This window comes from Melanotaenia boesemani, chromosome 2, assembly GCF_017639745.1.
Source record: "Melanotaenia boesemani isolate fMelBoe1 chromosome 2, fMelBoe1.pri, whole genome shotgun sequence".
NCBI classification, from domain to species: domain Eukaryota; kingdom Metazoa; phylum Chordata; class Actinopteri; order Atheriniformes; family Melanotaeniidae; genus Melanotaenia; species Melanotaenia boesemani.
The window spans coordinates 29938571-29958228 of NC_055683.1; the positions used below are offsets into that span (position 1 = coordinate 29938571).

Sequence of the window (19658 nt, forward strand, 5' to 3'; positions counted from 1 at the left end):
CAAAAATGTTGGTATTTACTCTCCCAATAAAGTTTAATGCTTGTTTTTTTATTCTTTTCTATTTCCGAAACATCTTCTTCCAAACACCACTTAATAAATTCTTACATTACTTCTCATGGCCAGCTCAAGAAATATGCGGTGTGAAAATATTTAGTGCCATGAATGAACATGTTCAGCTTGGACAAATAAGCGCTTAGCTCCCAGCACCTGCATTTAAGGGCATCCAGCCTGGTGTGATGAATAAAAGCACAAGTTGTTAACTTGTCAGTGGTGCGGCCCTCTCTCTCCCTCCACACACTTTCTCGTTAGCTGTCACTCATCTCTGTTCCGCCTCACTGCTGTCCAGCCAATCGGATGCTGGCGCCCAACCAAAAGTCCAAGCTGCTTAGACTTGTGTAGTTAGTTGACTGATAACCGTAAACAGAGCATTTGTCTAGCTATTGGACACCATACAGGTGCAATTAACACATCAAACAGAGATCAGTGAGGGATGAGCAAATATGGAGCACTATCAGTGTTACATGATTAGATTTATGTTAGCAAGTTAATTATAAGAATAAATGTGTAACTGCATTCTCCTTAACAGGGATTTGAAGGGTTCTTAAGGTGGAAATTAATTCAAAATATGTGGAGCATACATTGACAATGTGGTTTAAATGTTATTTTTCCCAATAAAATCACCTTAAATTGGGTTAGTTTTCCATTAAAACTTTGACAGTTTAAGTCTTGTCTAACATTTTGTGTTTTAGAAGTAAACTGTTGTTTCTGAATGACAGAATAACAGATGAATGACAGATTCCACTGACCCACTAGTGTGGGCATGTCTTCCCATCACTGAGGATCCTTATCCGCTCTGCAGCTTCATCTTCACGTCGCGCTTTGTAACAAAACACCAGCAGCACTTTGAGCCATAAAATGGCCAACCCACATCACATCTTCAAAGATCCCCTTTGGTCTGTGTGATTGAGCAATTATCACCACGCTTAATTTATCATCAATGGGGACGCTCACTTGCCTGGTTTACCAGCGTGCCGACACATTGTTTAACATCTCCTTTTGACTCCAACAAGGTTTTCAGATGAAGTCACTGGCACCGAGCAAAACAACTCACACTTTCATGGCAAAATGGTTTCCATCACAGCATGTGCATAATTCCTTTAATTTGCCTGTTATACCTGAGCGAAGAGCGAGCGTGCACACGTGACAGCCGTCTCTGTCTTATCAGAAGCCAGGAATTATTGGAACAAAATTAAACTTTTGCCATTTAATTTTTTTTCCTCTCAATCATTATTTGAGTTGCTAAAATATCATTCTGAAATGTAATTATGGATCATTTCAAATGTTCTGTTTTTACAGTTTTAATATTAAAACTGATTTGAGGTGTCTCCAGAGCATTCGAAATGTAGAAATTAGCTGCTGAAATGTAACAGGACTCACTGTCTGTCAGCTGAAGCTGGAGGAAAAAAACAGAAGCAGCATTTACAAAAAGTTTTTTTTTTTTTCTTTTATTCGTGTCACACTATGGAGGCTCAAAAATAGTATTCAGCTTTTAGCAGAAATTACAGAACTGTTGTGGATGATAATGCTTTTGTATGTTGGATTCTTAGTTTTAATAAGATTAGTCATATTTTAAATTAAAAACAAAAGAAAAAATGAGAGAAAAGCTAATGCAAAACCTGCTGTTATTGTTATTCTACAACAATGCCAATATTTAAATTCTTGCACTATTAAAAATATGAAGTCAAAATAATGAAAATTTTCTCATGAAGTGTAGAAATTATTTATCAAAAATAATCTGTTTATAATTTAAAAACTCCAGAAATGCAAAATTATCCCTCTAAATGCAAAAAAAAAAAAAAAAAAAAATCAATAATTTCAACTAATTCAAATAATTTTAACAATTTTTTCTTGTCTTATCGTATGTCTCAAGTTTTATTCAGCCCATTATCTGAATCTATGAAAAGAGCTATGAGAACTAAAATTCTTTTCTTACTCACTCTTTCTGTCAAACTGTCAAAGTAAATTTACGTCACCAGTTTAAAACTATTATCTTTGACAGTTCAACACATATGCTAATTGTTTCATTATTACAATTTCACAAAGTTATAATTGTAAGATTTAAACTTCTTTAGAGGGAATTTTAAGGCATTCTTTGGAGTCATTAAATTATCCAGAACTTAATACGTTGCTGGTTCTGATAACAGTTCTGTGGAGAATCCTTTAATCTGCCCCCCCGAGGAGTGACTTTTTAATCTGCAATGATCAAATTAGAGCAATATTTAAGCTAAAGTCAACTTAAGAAAAAAATGGAGCTCTGAAATGCTCTCAGTCAGATGAGGATGTGTTGTTATGTTGTTGCTTCCATATGAAGGACCTTCATGGACTCTGAGATCATTGAACTGGTGTCAATTTGTCCATAGATTCCCACCAAGAACGCCTTGTGGAGCAAAATGTCTGCGTGTTCTGCAGAGGGGAAAAAGCACATTACATAACATTTTATGGATATGTGACTATTTTAAACACAAACTTTTACTTGTATTGTTTCTTATATCAATTTAATATTACGATTTAATTCTAACACTGCATGGTCATGTGAATAATAAAAAAAAACAGATAAGAGCAGCAACTAAAAAGATATGCTTAAACATGGATGCAGCTTTTTAGTATCTTCTTACCTTGACAGAGAAGAACATACTCTGGAAGGTTCCTTAAAGCAGTCTGCACCACATCAAAGTTACCACTTCCCATACAGTACATGAAAGTGGGCAGGAAGTCTGTTGCTAAGCTACAACAGAGGAAAAAACAAAACATACAATTAGACAATTTCAAGAAAATAATCTAAAAAACAAAAAGCTTTTGATGTAAACTTACCAGGGATTATTCTGGATGCAGCGCAGGGCCAGACTGAAGGCCATGTTCCGACACAACTCCTCAGACGACGTCATGAGTCTCTGCAGATCATTCTACAAACATCAACACAAGGCGATAATTGACGTGTTACATCCTGACCTGCACAACATGTGACTTTTCCTTGTGTTTGCTGCTCATGACTCACAGCAAAGTACTGTATGATTTCTGGGCTCCTTCTTGACTTTTCATCCACTTCTGTCAACACCTCCAACACATCTGTAGCAGATGGGGAAAATCTGTAGATTAGTCACTATGGATAAAACCAGTTCATATACAGGCAGTAGCAAGTTTGTTACCCTCAACTGCTTCTCCCTTTGATATCTTTTTCAAGTACATCGTCATGTCTGCGGCACTAAGTGAAAATGAAGCAGATATGTTGACCAGCGGCAGAGAACCAGTAGATAAATCATCTGCAAAAAGAACAAAAGCAGGAATTTTAATTACATGTATGCATCTGTAGAAACTTAAAGAGAAAAAAAAAGCTGCTCTAAAAATTCCTCCCTGAAAATGTAATATTGTATCCAGACAAAAAGCACACACGTGGGTAGAAACTGATTATTTTGCGTTTAAATTTTGCACGCTGACATTTTGCTCTGTGGATTAAAAGTAAACAATTACAGCTGTGCTCACCTTCTCTCTCCTCAGCTGGAACCTCTGCAGAGGAGCTTTTCACTGGCAAAGTGAGTCCAGCTAACAGAGACTTCAGCTGGACCAGGTCTGGATTTTCTGCACACAAACTCCTGAAAGGAGAAACAATAAAACCAATTAAGAAGAAAAAGTTTTATAGTTCATTTTACGTTGTTTTAGCACTAAAATGATGCTGCTCTGACTTACTGTAGGATGTCAGAGTGCTTCTGTAGGTAAGGAATAGCTGCTGCTGCATCGTGTGTTATGTACTTCTGTGTGAACTGCAGAAACTTATTAATGAAGACCAGCGGAGAACGAATCCTCTGGAAGTTCTACAAAAAAACCCAGATAAACAAATACACAATTCAGACCAAAATAAGCTGTTGTGTCCTATCCTATGTTCCTATGGTAGGGATTTAAAATTATGTGAGCACCTGAAGGACTTTCATAAATGACAGGAGGCAGTCTTGAAGCGCCCTCTGGTGATCACTGTGGAAAACAAGTGGCTGCAGCAGCTCCAAGATGGCAAGCACGTTGCTAAAGAAAGTCATGTGGTTTTGCTGCCGAAACTCTTGGATATTTAGGTGCATGCGACTGTGTAGGAGTCCAGCTATCATAGGCAAGTGTCTGGGAAAATAAAAAAAAAAGAAAACAACAGGATTCATCTGGTTGAAAACTTCTCTATCGCACACAATGATCCACAAGCTTGAAAGTGCAAACTAACAAAAAATATATATATATTTTTACACACACATACCTGAGTAAAAGGACAGGGTGTGATACAGCCAGCTTTCTGCAGGCGAGATTGGCATCAGACACACGGCCCTCAACAGACTTCGAGTCTCCTACATCAGCAAGCAGTGTGACCAGGCGATGGACCAGGACATCCAACTGGAGAACATAAATTTAAACTTTTTTTTTGTATCAACATGGTCAAAAACATAAAACAGAAATGAAAAGCTATTGTATAGGAGTATCTGACATCTAAAGTATCTGACAATAATAATTTAATACATTTTAAGTCCTATGAGCACTTGTATGTGGCTTCATTTATTGATTACTTCACAGGGAAAAGTAAGTAAAAGCTGCACTGTGAATTGTTAGAACTGTGCAGCCCATGAGGCATCTCTACCTTGCAACTACTGCCATCTGCGGCTCCTCCGCTGCTGAAGGTGCCTTTGGGGAGAGCAACATGTTGGATGACCTCAGGGAAGTGCAGATAGATCTGCAGCAGCAGGTTCTGGCACCTCTTACTCATTGCACTGAGCCAAAAAAAAAAAAAAACAAACAAAAAAACAGAGTCAAGTTTTCTGTTTGCTAGGGTTAATGGACAAACGCATAAGACTTTATCATAGTTGTCTTTGTCCATCCTGAAGCCATCAAAAGGCTTAGTAAGAAGACAATCAAGGCTGTCACATTGATACCGTAAAGTAGTTTCACAGAAAACATTAATTTAAGTTCTTTTTATGTTCTATTGTTTGTCTACAAGCAACATTAATTAATGCACATTTATACAAACTAGGAACATGAATAGCATAATGTAATTCAGAGGTATTTGCCTTAAAGTCACTTTGGCTTCATAAAATCCTCTTACTGGCTAAGACTCTTGTCACACTCACATGATGCACTCTCTTATTAAATGAAAAGTTTATTACAGACATGCTTTAAGGAAATCAGAGCGACCTTGAACAAGAGTAAAGAACGTCCTGGTTGTTCAGTAGATTTTTTGTAAACGGAATAAACACCATCTTATCCGACAGCAAGCTCTCACAGGAAGAATGCTTAACATACACTCAAATGTTTATTCTACACAAGGCCAAAGCCCCTTTACTTTCAACATGGTTTTATCCTGCCATGTTTTCATTCGCAACCATTTTACCAGAAAGCTTAGCACTACTTAAAATACCATAATTCTGCAGCTAATTTTGCTTGACCTTGGCCAAAGTTTCCTCATTAAAGTGGTTTAATAAGCAGAGACATATTCATGAAAGAAGGGTTTGCCTCCACAAAGAGTTGCACCCTGATCTCTGACAGCTAAGTCAGAGCAGGAATTCACAACACAGGCAAGTTTAGAGCTTCATCCTTAATCCTCTTGCCTTCATTATAATACACTGAGCTTTTAAAGAGATCACAGTACAGACGACTTCTGCTGGTTTTAATTTCACACCAATAGACCTAATTATCGAGTTTTCCCTGGTCCACAGCATTGTGGCTGACAGGGGAAGTCTAAAAAGTTCATCTGCACTGAGAAGGAAAATCTTGTGTGATTTAGTCAAAGTCTATAAACACACTATAACAAGAGGAAAAAAAGACTTTTGGTATTTGTGCTAATTGGACAGAACAAAACAATGTGTCCAGATGGACTGGTGCAGCACGGTGCTAACCCAATATGGCTAAACATGATGAACCCATGCAGTGCTCTATTATAAGCCCAGACATGTTGAACCATTCACACACAAGTTTTCTGAGTTTCATTTTTTTTTGTTTTTGTCCATTTAAAATGAATAAAACTATATTTTACTATAGAACTGTGGGAAACATATTGATTCATCCTTTGTTTCTCTTTTTGGCATAAACATTTACAACACACCCACACTTTAAATCAAAACATGTACAAGAGGAAGGGTTGTTGGCTTTGCCTCTGCAGATGGACCATCGCTGACTTAGCAGCTTTTTAACCTCCCATAAAGCTTTTTTCCATATAAATCGAACATGTTTTTACCAAACCTTAACTACTTTCTGTATAGCAGAATCATCAGTACTGTCCTGAAAGAGCAAGATGGATTTAAGATGAAGGATCTGAATTTAATGACAGACTGAACATATACAATTGCCAGTAAAATTATTCAACTACCACTGCAGGGGAAATCCAGTGTAATGCGGGAGAATACATTTGCTGGTGACTGCAGATGCAATGGATGATCTGACCTCAGTCTTCTGAGTGAAGCGCACAGAGGACCTGGAGGAAAGCCTTGGCTAGTATGACATAAATGAGTGCGTAAAAGGAAAAATAAGACATTCACTTGGCTCTAATGTTTTCTCTAGGTGATGATCTCACACATTAAATTACAGCACAGCCATTGTGTTGAACTTATGAGTATGTAAGTAATGGAACACACTGACCCACTTAGCCCTTATTTGACTACGTCACAAGTAAAATTTAATACTATAGAAGAAATTAATCTTTATCTTAAACAAATAATAAAATGCTGGAAACCTCAAAGGGTGAAAAAGATGAGATGTTTCAGTGTCAAAAATAACTAAAACAATCCAGATCTCACCTGTCTTCCCACTTCTTTGTGCAGTTAATAAGGTATTCTGATACTTTCTTGATGTTTTCCAAAGTTCCATTACAGTAAGAGTGAAGGAGAGGCAGTCTGGACTGGATGAGGGAGCAGGAGGCTTGGTCCAAGCTACTTTTGTCATCTCGGGGTGAATTATGACTGTTAAGCTCTGACTCAGACAAGATCAGGTCCACAAGGCTGATGAGCTCCTCTGAGCTGAGTCGTAACACAAACTTTTCTGTCTTCTTCTGCACAGACCAAAAAGAAAACAACAGCCATCAACCTCAACAGAATTGTGTCTCTCTGGCTTCGGTTTCATTGGAAATGGGGGAAAAAATAACATTAGAGCCTTTCAATGCAACTTTTTAAATTTACTTGAGGAATCTTCTGGTCACGGCCCTGCCAGATACGAGGAATGTGGCTGCACGCCCACAAGAAGTCCAGAGCTGATGATGGATCTAATCTGTAAAAAAGAAAAATAATGCAGCATTTTGATTATCCATATTAAAATAAAATAATAATAATAATAATAAAAAGTGATCAAATCATGTACTTGTAGTTTCTGTGTTTGCTGAGAAGAGCACTGATGCACTGAAGGAGAGTGGACCAGTTGGACTGATGGGTAAGCAAGGCCAGAAGGTAAGGTCTGTATGCTGGGGTGCCTCGTGCCTGAAACATTAAGAAGAGAAAAAAAAAAGAGATCACACACACTTTCTAATCTTAGGTATGAGAATAGTGCTACCTGCAAACAATGCCCGTCTGACCTTGTTGAGGGTAAACAGTAGTTTCTGCTGAAGATCTGGACACACTGACGTAACCTCAGGGTCAAGATGCTCCAGCCAATCAACCAGCAGCCCAGAGCTCAGTCCAGACTTTGTTACTTCAAAACCACTGATGAAAGTCAAACAGAGGGGTTACTTTTACACATGCTACTTAATCCAGCCAGAAACCTTCAGCATGCACCTGCCTGCCTTGGCAGTATTGATTTAAACACAATTTTCCTGTAATTTCCACAGCATGGGAATCTGAAAAGCCCCCACAAAGCTGCAAAACCAATTAAACCTCCCAGAAGAAAATCCAACAGGAGTTTACAAGTACGCGGCCACAGATGGCAGGTGCCGGTCTGCTATTTCTGTCTCAGCCGTGTTTGTTTGTCGTGCACATATAAATATTTCTTGCATGAGCTGAAAGGGGAGCCAAACTGCAGCGCTCACCTCTTTGAATCCACATCCTTTTTCACAGTTCGCTCCTCACTCTCCTGAAGCAGCAAGGATATCACTATGGCAACAGGGCCGGCTGTCCCATTCTGAGTACCGACGGTCATCAACAGAGACATCAGCTCCTCTAAGTATGGAGACTTGACCTCCATCAGCCCTTGTAACACTAAATTAAAACAAAACGGTAAAGTGACAAAAGCTTCTGTGTCTTAAAAGAAAATTTCAGGTGTAAGGACACGCTGTCATTATGATTCCATTGACTAATCTTTTGATCAGATGTATTACAGCTGCTGATTTTGATTTTGTTTATTATAAAACCCACTATCTGAAAACACCTCATATAATACTTGTAATTATCAAGAGTAATTGTGTAACACTTGATATGATATATTCTAAAATCAGTACCTTTCCCAATGAGCTCAGGTTCTGCATTAAATCGCTCTCCAGCTTTTAGCATTGCTATGACAGCTCTCAGTGGCACTTCAACATCTCTGCGATAAGCCAACGCCTCTGCCAGGTGGATGAAACCTGCACGCACTGCAGAGAAGAGACCTGTTATCACCTACCGTTCGTGCAGGAATTAATTGATAGACAGCCAAAAAAGAAAAGAAGTCAGGGTGCTCACCATCACTGTGCCTGTGTTTGAGAGAGCTGTGACCAGCAAACAGTTTGAGGAGGGTCTTCAGTGGTCCCGTCTCTACTGTTGGATTTTCTAACCACATTAACATCTCTGCAATAACTTTGAGGAACAGCGAGGAGAAAGCAATGTCCTGGGACACGAGACGCTGCGAACAACAGAAATATACAAGAGACTTAAATATTATAACAAAAGTCTTTAAAAAATAGCATGAAGACTTCAGCACTGATTGTTTGTAGGTTTCACCTGGTAGAGGTGTAGTTGGCGCATCAGAGGACAGGAGAGAGCATGGCTGCGGTGCATTGACAAAACAAAAGGTCCTGCAGGGGCCGATGTGAGCAGGGCCGCGATGGCCTGTAGCAGACGAAAAGCCAGACCTCCCTGCTGGATCTGACCCTGCTTGGCCCGCATCAGTTCTTTAGCCAAGGACTGCTGCAGGGCCAGGGAGAGCTGACTGGGAGGAGGGCCGTGCCAGCGAGGGTCCATCTTTAATGGGAAAATCTGTTCAATTACAAGAGAAGAAAAAAAAATGAGTCAGCAAGTTTTTATTTGTTTTTTTTTTTTTGGGCTGTGCAACTGTGTGCAAATGGTTTAGCAATTTGTGACCCAACCTGAAGCAACATCCCAGTAAGATCATCATCAGGTCCAACAGGAGGAAGCTGAGTCGCAGCTCTCATCTTCGTGGAGCTATGGGGGGTTTCCACAGTAACTCTGACCTTACTTGTTTCAGATGAATCTGCCAGGAGGAGCATAATTGGACATTTAGAAATGTATTATCCTTTCTTCTCTGATGTTTGTCATCTATTTTACATTAAAGTTCTGTTCCCCCTTGATTATATGCAAAACAAGCAGCAAACTGACTTTAAGACAGTTAAATTGTTAGAAATCAAAACACAATGATTATGTTGTCTAATGTAAGATAAAACTGTAGCTTAACAATCATTAGGAAAGTAAAATCACTCACCTCTGTGTGGAGGAAGAGAAGAACTAAGTAAGGCATGAAAAGTATGCCCCCCAGTGGCACCTCGCTCATGCTGCACCTCAACCAAGTGGGCCATATAGTCTGTTGTGGAAGATATATAGTGTAAATAATTATATTAGAAAGTTCAAGTTAATCTAAAAATGCTCTAAACCTTTTAGGTGATAAAAAATTTTAGGAAAACTGTACGTTTGTCCATGATGTTTTGCTCCAGTGTCTGTGGATCATGAGAGACAGCTTGATCCAAGTACTGCAGAAGTTTACTCATGCTGGAGACTGGAATACCAAAAGACTGAACAAAGAGTAGCAGCTGCTGAGGCTCCAGGTCTTGTAAAGCTAAAGGGCACAAATGCATCAGTCCATTAAAAAGTAAAGAAATTATACTCACAGAAAATGTTTTCTGTACAGTGAGAAAATTGTACCTGCATTGACCAATCGAGGGACCTCTGAGCGGATCATCCTTAGTTTCAACCAGTCAGGCAGGAGAAGGGCCTCCTCTGAGGTGTCAACCAGGAAGGCAGTAGGTAGAGGTTTCTTGTCAGGAAACCAAATGTCCAACAGAGCATAGAAATCACTCTCCCCTATAAAATATGCAGTGGTAAACATGTTATTGCAACCACTTTATCAATGCAGACACTGATCTTTCAAATAAACAGGAGTACCTTTGGGTGGTCCCAGCGTCAGCAGAATAGCAATTGCATGGACTACAAGAATGTGCATCGTAGCAGTCTCTCCTGTAGTCCAACGCAGGAACACCTGGTCCTGAGATTCTGACTGGGGGAAAAAAAAATATTAAGCTTGCTTACTTACTTACTTAAAAGTTTAAAACATAAGGAGCATGTGTTTCTCATACTGAAACTACCAGCTCAGTTAGAAACCTGAGTGCTCACCCAGCTATAAAGATCCTCATCCTCCTTGGTCTTCCTCATTCTCTTGATGTACGTTGAGAAGATGGTGAGGAAAGCAGAGAGTACGGCATCAGACTCAGGCCTGCTGGAGTGTTTGGAAAACAGGTTGTTCATGATGGTGGAACGCTCAACAACCAGCCGGGCGATGTCCTACAATGAGAGCGAGCAAGGCAAAATCTATACCAGCACTACTCTGCAACAAAACTGGTTAAAGACAAGTATGCCATGCTAGTTTTTAAGCTAGTAGCTATTTTTACCAGTGCAAGGTCATTATGAGCAGCCTGCTCTTCCACTGGTGCATGCTGGGAAAGGTAGATGAGGTAGGCACTGATAGTTTGTGGGTCTGTTTCCATGTGAATGGCCTTCAAGAGAACAGAGACTTTTAATTCTCGTAAAGGCTTTATTTATATATAAGTTAGCTTACTGGCAGCTCACTGTTAAGACAGACTGACCTGCTGCAGGGCAGTTGAGGTCATGCCCCTGACACTGTCAAATAAAGGGAGCTTCGGGAGGTCTTGCAGCAGCCACTGGTATCCTGGCAAGAGTTCAGCATCCACAGAGTCTTCTTCCATGGGCTGATCTCGCTCCTCTCCATCTTTCAAGCCTCCTTCACTCAGTACCAATGACAAACCCTGCACACATTTATGCAAAATACATGAACTTCCTTTGTAGTTGAAACACAATGTTAGATGGTGTGTTTTTGCTTTAAATTACTTTCATCGCAAGAACTCTTGATGCCACTTGTGAAGAGCTGAGACGACGCAGGAAGTAATCCAACACTTCGCATGTCGTCTGCTCATCTGCCTTAGGACCCAACAGAAGATCCTGGAGCCGTCCAAGTAGCTGCCTTTGCTTTTGTTGTCTCTGCCACAAACAGATAATAAATCAGGAACAGTCAAGAGTTTACAAGAATCCAAACTTGTGCATAAATGTAGCACACAGCATAGTCATTTACTTGTCTTTTCTTGGCCCTCTGCTCTTTGCTCTCTCCTTCTTCATCATCCTCTATTGGCAAACTGTCATCTGCAGCATCGTGCAGAAGAAACTCACACAGGCACTGCACTGGAAGCACATCCAGAGATCCCTCACTGGACTGCACCAGGTCAGCCAACCATGGCATGGACTGAGAGGAAGCCTGTTCAAGATTAAACATGTATTACAGCTGAAGCACAAAAACACTTAAAAAAGTTAAGAATAAATAATGTTTTCATGTTTTCTCTTATCCAAGGTAGTTTATGTAACTTTAAGGTTCAATTTGAGAGTTTCAAGAGTGTTTTACACATACAGTAAAACTACTTTTTACTACTTAAAAATGAAACTACATTCATTCAAGATACTACTAGAACACTGACATTCAGGACATAGGGTTTCAGAGTGAGTGACAGGGGGTTGTGGAGTAGGGAGTGGTTGTGTACATGACTATCACCTGTCTCTGAATGATGTTGAGAAGAAAGTCAGGGTCACGGCTGCGACAGAGGAGATGACCGAGACGCAGAGACTGGTTGAGACTTTTGATCTGCTCCTGGACCTGAGGAGGAGGCCGGCGAGGAGGACCCCTAAACACAAACATTTATCGCTCTTTTGCCATCACAAAAACTAGAAAGAAAAAGTATTCTGGCTTTAAAAAGTGATGGGTTTAAACACTTCCTATTTGTTTTGGTATCTTACTGTGGGTCCAGACTGGTAAGCTGAGACAACAGCAAGCTGTTACTCTCTGTGATGGTCTGTTTGGTGGAAGCAGCGGCTAAATGGCTTTCAAATGCCAAGATCTCTTGTTTCTCTCTCTGGGAAATCTGCAACTCCCTGTTGATCATCTCCGTCTTTGTGTCCTCATCGGCGACAGTGCAAGGAGGATATGTATAGTTACTATGAAGGCAAAGACACCAGTGTGTTAACCATTATGCACATTAAAACAAATTTATTCCCATTCATAAGCATGACTTACTTTGTCATAACCATCTCCATGAGCATTTTCAGTGTAGGATAACCCTCCCAAGCAGGAGAACCTGAAGGGAAACAAATGCCAGATTACAATATTTATGGCTTAAATAACATAACAACTAATCTTAGCTATAAGTATGCATATAAACATGATTGTTTTACCTATCTTCTTCGGATTAAAGGCAGCCACCACAAGCAACAACAGCCAAGCCTTCCAGTAGAGTGTAGATATTGCCAAATTTGGTGGTTGATACCTTAAACATCAGGAGACATGTTATGTTAGTCTTTGTGATCTGCCTGTGTTTTTAAGAGCCATTAAAGACCAGTGATGTACCCTGCTGGCAGCTGGATGTTCTCTGGGTGGTGGTATGTACACAGATTCAGCACTGCATCAATGAGTTGGATCCTCTCCACTTTCAGGACCTCTAGATCTGTTTAATAGGAAGCAAGACAAACCCTTTTCACTCTGTTAATACTTTCCTAACATTATTTAACTAACTTGCAAAGATAAAACATGAATAGTGAGTTTCTTCTCTGACGACTTCAAGTGGCTCATTACACTGAAGCAAGAGTGTTTATGGAAAGTCCAAACATTCTGCCGTAGTGTAAAATAAGCATCTTTTACTGCTGCCGTAAACATTAACAGCCAGAGAGGATCCTCACACACCATCAGAGTGAACTCCGGCAGCTCTCTTGACCAGGTGATCCGCGAGCTCCATGGCATCCGCCGGGCCTAGAGGAAGATCACGTGACAGCCCGATCACCAGGATGCGCACCAGCGTGTCTTCTAGCAGAGGCACCTCAGAACAAAGGCGAAGGAAGAAACTGAGGAATGAAAAAAAGAATCACTGTCATTCAGTAACTGTAGTACACAAAGAGATTGGTGAATGCTAAATGTAGACTCACTTTCTGTCGCTCTCAGGAGGCCAGTTGTCCCACTTGTAATATGTCTCCGGCTGCTCAGTGAATAGCACTTTATGAAGGCTGCAGACATGAAGGGGATAATGTTGCAGAAACACAAGTAACATGGAGCTTGGACAATAATTACACCAGAAACTGTCAGATACTCACCAGTGAACATAGTCTTTTGCTCCAACTTTGCTGATGGTGGGTACCACAGTGTGAAGCCACCACACAGCGTCTCTCTGGATGGCAGCAATCTGATTCTGAAATGACCTCAGGACCTCCAGGTCTGAAACAAACCACAAATATGTTCAATCTGAGGCAGAACCAGTTGCACACCATAATAAATATACCATTAAACACACAGTGCATACTCTTTTTCTCTCCTTTGTCCCATGCAATGCCAGCTTCTTTGACCTGAGCAGTGATTCCCAGCATCATGGAGACAGTGAGTAAATCTGTCACTTGGATCACAAAGCGCTCCTACAGAAAAGGTACAGATGAACAGTTCAGCATCGAGTTAAAATACATGAATGAAACAGTTGAAGCGAAGGACAACGTTCAAATCTTCTTACTTTGAACTCCATGTCTACGTAGCTGGCCTCTTTCCTCTCCTGCATTAAACCAAAACAAAAAGACTGGAAGTTGATCTCATGCTTGGTCTGTTTGATGATCTCTCTCAGCAAAGCTCGGGAGGCCCGGAGGTAATCATCCTTATTTGTTAGCAAATCCTGGAACACCATGGCCAAGAACTACAGACACAAAGATATGAGAAATGAGATTAATGTTACCAGGAAAAAGATCAACATAAACCAGAAATGTAAAACTATTTCGGTTTTGGGTCTAGCTTAACCTTTGGTGCCTGTTCAGGGCTGTGCTGTAGCACCGTGTGCAGAACCTGCATGTTGTTAGGATTTCTGGCATTAGACAGCTCATTGAAGATCACCAGCTTCACCATAGTACCCAGGTTGTCTCTGTGTGCATTTAGCAGCTCCCTGGAGAACCATGTTAGAAGCACAAGTTAGCATGATTTGCAGAGCTCTCTATGAAGATGGAAGTAAAGCACTGAGTATAGCTGCACACACCTGACACACAACATATAATGGTTGAGAAGGACTTTAGGTTTGAGACGGATCTTGATCAGGTTGGAGATCACCTCCATGTCATCAGCTCCATGTGTGTTGCAGTTCATGCACAGCGACATGAGAAGGTCCTGAGCCGGTCGAGTTAGCTGTGCACACAAAAAGAACAAAAAGAAATAAACAATCAGTACACAGTTGGAACATAAAGCAAGAAAATGTCTTGCAACATTTCTACCAGTGTATTTAGATAAGCGTGACCTTTGATTGTTTTGACAATAAAGGCTAGATTTGAACTTTTTAGATGAGGAAAAAGGTGATACAATTTTGACCACCTTCCCCTGAAAAGCAACTCCTAGTGTTCCTGCCACAGTTTGAGGTACAAGATGACGACCTGCAGGTGAACTTCCATGATTTTCTGCTCTGTTGAAATCCAGCAAGTGAAGTAGTTTAATAGTTTTAATGTTATGTGCACGTTATAGCACTTTGTTCAACTTTGTTGTTTTTAAAGTGTGTTATAAATAAAGTTGCAGTTATAGGTGTTGAGTACTGACTGCACAAGTATAAAAGTACGCATTCAAAAAGCTACAGTAAAAATCACCGTTATTAGGCTGACCTTGGAGGACAAATCCATGTGGTTGTAAATTAAAGAAAAGGACAACCATGATCTTGATCTGAGTCGTGGCTTTATATGCTTTCTGCAACCTTTTATCGAAAACTGCTATTTGGCCTCTGGATTAATACCGTACACCCAAACCATGTCACCAGTGAAGATTCTCAACACGAATTTTAGATCAGTGTGACACAAAATTTTAATATTTGCTCTCTGTACAAACTGCAAGTATGGTACAAGTGCTACTAGAACTGTATTACATGTACAAGGCATTCACGCTTGTAGCTGGGATTCTTGGTCCCAACCAGAGCACATTTGTTTTGATGTGCTTTGCCATGGTTCACTTACCCTGGAAATTTTTACACTAAACCACATCTTATAGAAGATATAGGGATAAGGACACACCCAGATTGGACAGTTTCTCTCATATATATTGTTTTAGTGAAGGATTACTTCCAAAGTAATGCTGTGTGTCAGAATGCTGTCATCAGATTCATATAGGATCTATGTAGCTTTGTGAAATACACAAAAGAGACAAAGAAGGAAGCACCAGGAATTTCTGAGTTGAAAATGAAGGAAAAAAAAGAAAAAGAAAGAAAAGTGGCTCTAACACCAAATCCAAACAGTAAGGAACAACACAGTGGAAACATTCAATTACAACAAATTACACTTTAAATCTTCTTTAAATGATCTGTTTTATATAATTCAGTGTTACATTTCTCACCTTCGGGTTCTGGAGCCACATCTCCAGCCTCTGCACAGCCATGAGGCGGGCCTCTTTGTAGCCGCACGTCGCTGTGAGCAAACGCAGCAAGTTTCGGGACACGTTGTCCATCGGCTGTCTGCGATTCAACTGATCTCTGAGAACATCTAGCACATAGTCCTCCACACTCTCTGCCAGGTCCTCATACCTAGAGTTCACCAGTGGACAAGGAAAAAGTATTTTCATCATTTTATGAATGTTCTAATAAAAACAACTAAATAAAAAAAAAACTACTTATCAACAAAAAAAAGGGGGCGTGTGTAAAGAATATGCCATAGGTCTTGTCACATCTGTATTAGCAGCTGTCATACCTTGGCATAATCTGCCCTTCATCCTCAGGACTGAGTTTCTCTTCTGCTATCAACAATTCGGTCTGACTGTCATCTTCATCTGGGGTTGAGGGATGAGGGCTGCTACCTAGAAGAACCAACAACAAAATCATGTTTTGTTTGTTTCTGACATCACAACTCCCAACAAGCCAGAGTCTTTTTAAATACCCCACCTGCACTTAGATCTCCAGCAGAACGGCCAGTATCAGCCTGTAGCAGCATACTCTTTGGAGGCATCTTTGTGCCAAAAGCAGTCTGGATGTTGTCAACAAAAGTCTTGCAGTGAGAGCTGTCCACCCAGATCCTTTCCCCCAGAGAGTCCTCAATGTACACCTGAAAATGAGTTATAGATCAACACAGTGTAACAAAATGTCTCTTATAAAACACAGAACTAAAACATCTAATATCCAATATATATATATATATATATATATATATATATATATATATATATATATATATATATATATATATATATATATATATATATATATATATAAAGATGCATTTAATGGACATTCTCACTTTAACAAAGATCTCTGGCCAGTTTTCATCCTCTTCATAGGCCGCCATAAGCAGATTGCAAGCCAGAACAGACACCAGGCTGTTGCCTTTTGCTTTAAAGTTGATAGAAGCATCCCGACGTAAGAGGCTGCACAAAGCCTTGAGACAAGAGTGAGAAGGATGGAGAGTAAAAAAGAAAAACGTAGTTAAATAATATAGGTTTAATATATTGTATAAATAATATACGCTTGAAAGTACGCTTGAAAGTACGCTTGAAAAGTTACACTAATAAAAATGTGTCAACTCTGTTTTGTCATTTCTGCCAACTTTCTAAAAAGTGAGAGTTACAACAAGAAAGAAAATATGATAACTTACTAACAATTTCTCTATGAAACTGATCCTCTGGGTATTATGTGTTAGAACCTCACTGTACTGAAAGACTCACCTCAATAATTCCTTCAGTAGCAAAAACATTAGGCTTGATTTTGGCCAGAAACATGAGGCTAAGGTACAGTGTGATGTCAGGCTTGGCTCTATTCATCTTCAGTTGTTTCACTGCTCCACACAGCAACCCCTCAATGCGATCATCATTTCCCTCTGACTCTGCAGCTTCAATCTCATCCAGCAGGACAGCTGGAGACACTGCCACAACAAACAACATTTTGTCACAAGCTGAAGGCTTGTAGAAGTTCATGTGCCAACATTTACACTTCTTTGAGAACAGACAGAAATCTCCTGATTTACCTTCAATCGGTACCACTGATGGCTCCTTTATTGAGGGCGATATAGCCCTCTTGTCCACTGCTGCAACATCAGCAAGGCGAACCAGAGCACTAACAGGAGGGGTGGTGGATAGCTTGGGTCGTTTGGTCAGAGTGGACAGACCTGATGATGAGGGCAGAGTAGAGGACGTCTCTCTTTTACGGTCAGCGGGTAAACCTGTGGAAGCTGGCTTCAGGAGGACAGCAGGGGCTTTGGGTTCTCCAGCCTGGCTCTTTGAGCCAAGAGCAATGAAATCTCCTGGAGGGGGATGACCTGAAACAGACAGATGTCACTTAGACAGTATTCACTAATTAATGTGGAAACGTGAGATAACTTTTTAACTTATCATACCTGACGATTTTGTAGCACCGGGGCGCCTCAGAGTTGCAGCTTTTGGACGATTCATCTTTACTGACGAGCACGACTCTGGTCCGAGTCAAGCAAGATGAGCAGATGACATTATCAGGCTTGACGAGCCTGTGAATAATAATACGCATTTAGCAAGAGCCTTAGTTTAGTGGACAAATGCAGCAGGGAATACATGTTTAGTCTCATTAGACAGCCCAAATTCTGTTTATTACATTAGTATTACACAGCAAATACATAATAGGCTAACAACAAAAGCATGGCTAACGATGTCCGGCTTTTAGCAACTTAAGCTAACTTTTATAAGATAAAGGATTAATATTAACGGCAACGTAGATCTCCCTCTAAGTTAAAATCACAACGGTACTCTTTTTTATTTCACAATATGTTTCATAAAACTGACAATGATTAACCTGATAAGAGCGCTTTACACAAAACTGGAAAACACTGGTTAAAAATATCCGCAGACCTGAGATGTGGCGGCTTCTTCTTCTTCCGTCTTCCGAATTTGTTTGCTAATACATAACAAGCACACCGCCATCATGCGCTTAGGGGTGTCACGTACACACGTAGCCGAGTACACTAATGGAAATAACTTCCTCCGAATTTATTTATTTCTGTATATGCTTTATTGTATGTGCTTTGCATTGTTTTCTAGGGTGCTTGAGCAGTTAACCGTTGTAATTATTTTGCATGACCGCTATCAGTAACATTTTTACACTGAAATTCTTCCAGGAAGCGTTTTCATGCCATTGTGCTTAGAATGTTGCCTCTAGTCACGGTGGCCACGAGAGGTCAGCATTTAAACACACACACGTACACACAACTCCCTCATATAGTGCATGCAGAATGCTGTAAATTCATGGGTACAAATGACAAAATAACATATATATTCCTGTGCTGCAGTAACTTAACAAATAGCTGTGTATTTATCTACTATCGTTTAATCGGTATAGTTGTCTAATGGCGGCAGTTACGTCCACTTAATAGCACAGTATAGCTTCCGATTACTTCCTCCAAATTAAAATCTATGCTAGAATGATCTGTAGTAACATACAGCGACCACGAGATGGCAACAAAGACCCGTATTTTATGTGCATTTTGTGATCACATCTAGTGTTCAGATAATATTCATGCCTTTTTTTTCTGTAGCTCAAATTAATATACAATACCTTGTATTACAAATAAAAAAATATTACTAAAGCATCTTTTGGAAATATGTCCAAAATAAGTTGCATAGACGCATTATGATAGATAAACATCTTTGAAAGCTGAAATGTTCCACAAATCCTCTAATGAGTATTAAGGTTATGGCGTTCAACTGGTTTTGATTCATTCATCTGCTGGATTTAAAAGTAGGAGATCTCAGTTTTGACATAATCACATCACTTCCATTGTACTGACCAAAATACAAAAAATACTGTTCATGAACCTATGTTTTGACTCAGGTTCATAACATAGTCTTTCTCATAATCATGTCAACTTTGAACACATTTCATCACTTTGGCTGCATCAGATGCTTCAAAACATGGATCATTTTAAAAACAGGTGCTATAACCAGCTGGAAATCTGAAGAGTTTTGCAGGTGTTTATACCAACGTTAGATTTTATGTTGTCCTGAAATTACAGCAATTTAACACAAGGTGCCAGCAGTCAGCAAACATTTCCAACTGACTGAAAGTCTTCATCCACAGGCTCAAGAACTGTATCCTTTACGCAAATTAAATGAATAAATACATTTAGTATTGATTTTTTTTTGTATTATTCACAAACTCCTATGTAATGATGCAATCAGACCATGAAAGCTTTTTCTCTCTTCACAATGTCCTTATTTAG

At 39.8% G+C, this 19658-nt stretch overlaps 1 protein-coding gene across 2 annotated transcripts; it reads right to left on the minus strand.

Moving 5' to 3' along the window:
- Nucleotides 1-1994: 1994 nt before the first annotated feature.
- On the minus strand, nucleotides 1995-18373 carry ints1 (integrator complex subunit 1). 2 transcript variants are annotated; one of them, XM_041969907.1, is made up of 48 exons: nucleotides 18292-18373; nucleotides 17808-17933; nucleotides 17439-17729; nucleotides 17140-17336; nucleotides 16716-16853; nucleotides 16364-16523; nucleotides 16173-16278; nucleotides 15823-16009; nucleotides 14492-14637; nucleotides 14260-14401; nucleotides 13982-14158; nucleotides 13781-13889; nucleotides 13575-13695; nucleotides 13410-13487; nucleotides 13171-13328; nucleotides 12838-12934; nucleotides 12666-12757; nucleotides 12508-12568; nucleotides 12231-12428; nucleotides 11989-12118; nucleotides 11518-11697; nucleotides 11277-11426; nucleotides 11015-11194; nucleotides 10820-10924; nucleotides 10545-10712; nucleotides 10317-10428; nucleotides 10077-10235; nucleotides 9844-9990; nucleotides 9640-9738; nucleotides 9287-9411; nucleotides 8922-9176; nucleotides 8664-8823; nucleotides 8444-8575; nucleotides 8036-8204; nucleotides 7586-7712; nucleotides 7375-7490; nucleotides 7197-7284; nucleotides 6819-7069; nucleotides 4670-4799; nucleotides 4295-4428; nucleotides 3972-4164; nucleotides 3745-3869; nucleotides 3541-3650; nucleotides 3207-3320; nucleotides 3056-3126; nucleotides 2872-2963; nucleotides 2676-2785; nucleotides 1995-2463 (listed from the first exon to the last, which is right to left on the minus strand). In XM_041969907.1, the coding sequence occupies exons 2-48, from the start codon at nucleotides 17860-17862 to the stop codon at nucleotides 2348-2350; spliced, it is 6561 nt and encodes a 2186-aa protein (XP_041825841.1). In that variant the 5' UTR covers nucleotides 17863-17933; nucleotides 18292-18373; the 3' UTR covers nucleotides 1995-2347. The 2 variants fall into 2 exon arrangements, with proteins under 2 accessions (XP_041825841.1, XP_041825851.1); XM_041969917.1 differs by having other exon boundaries at nucleotides 18236-18299.
- Nucleotides 18374-19658: the final 1285 nt, after the last annotated feature.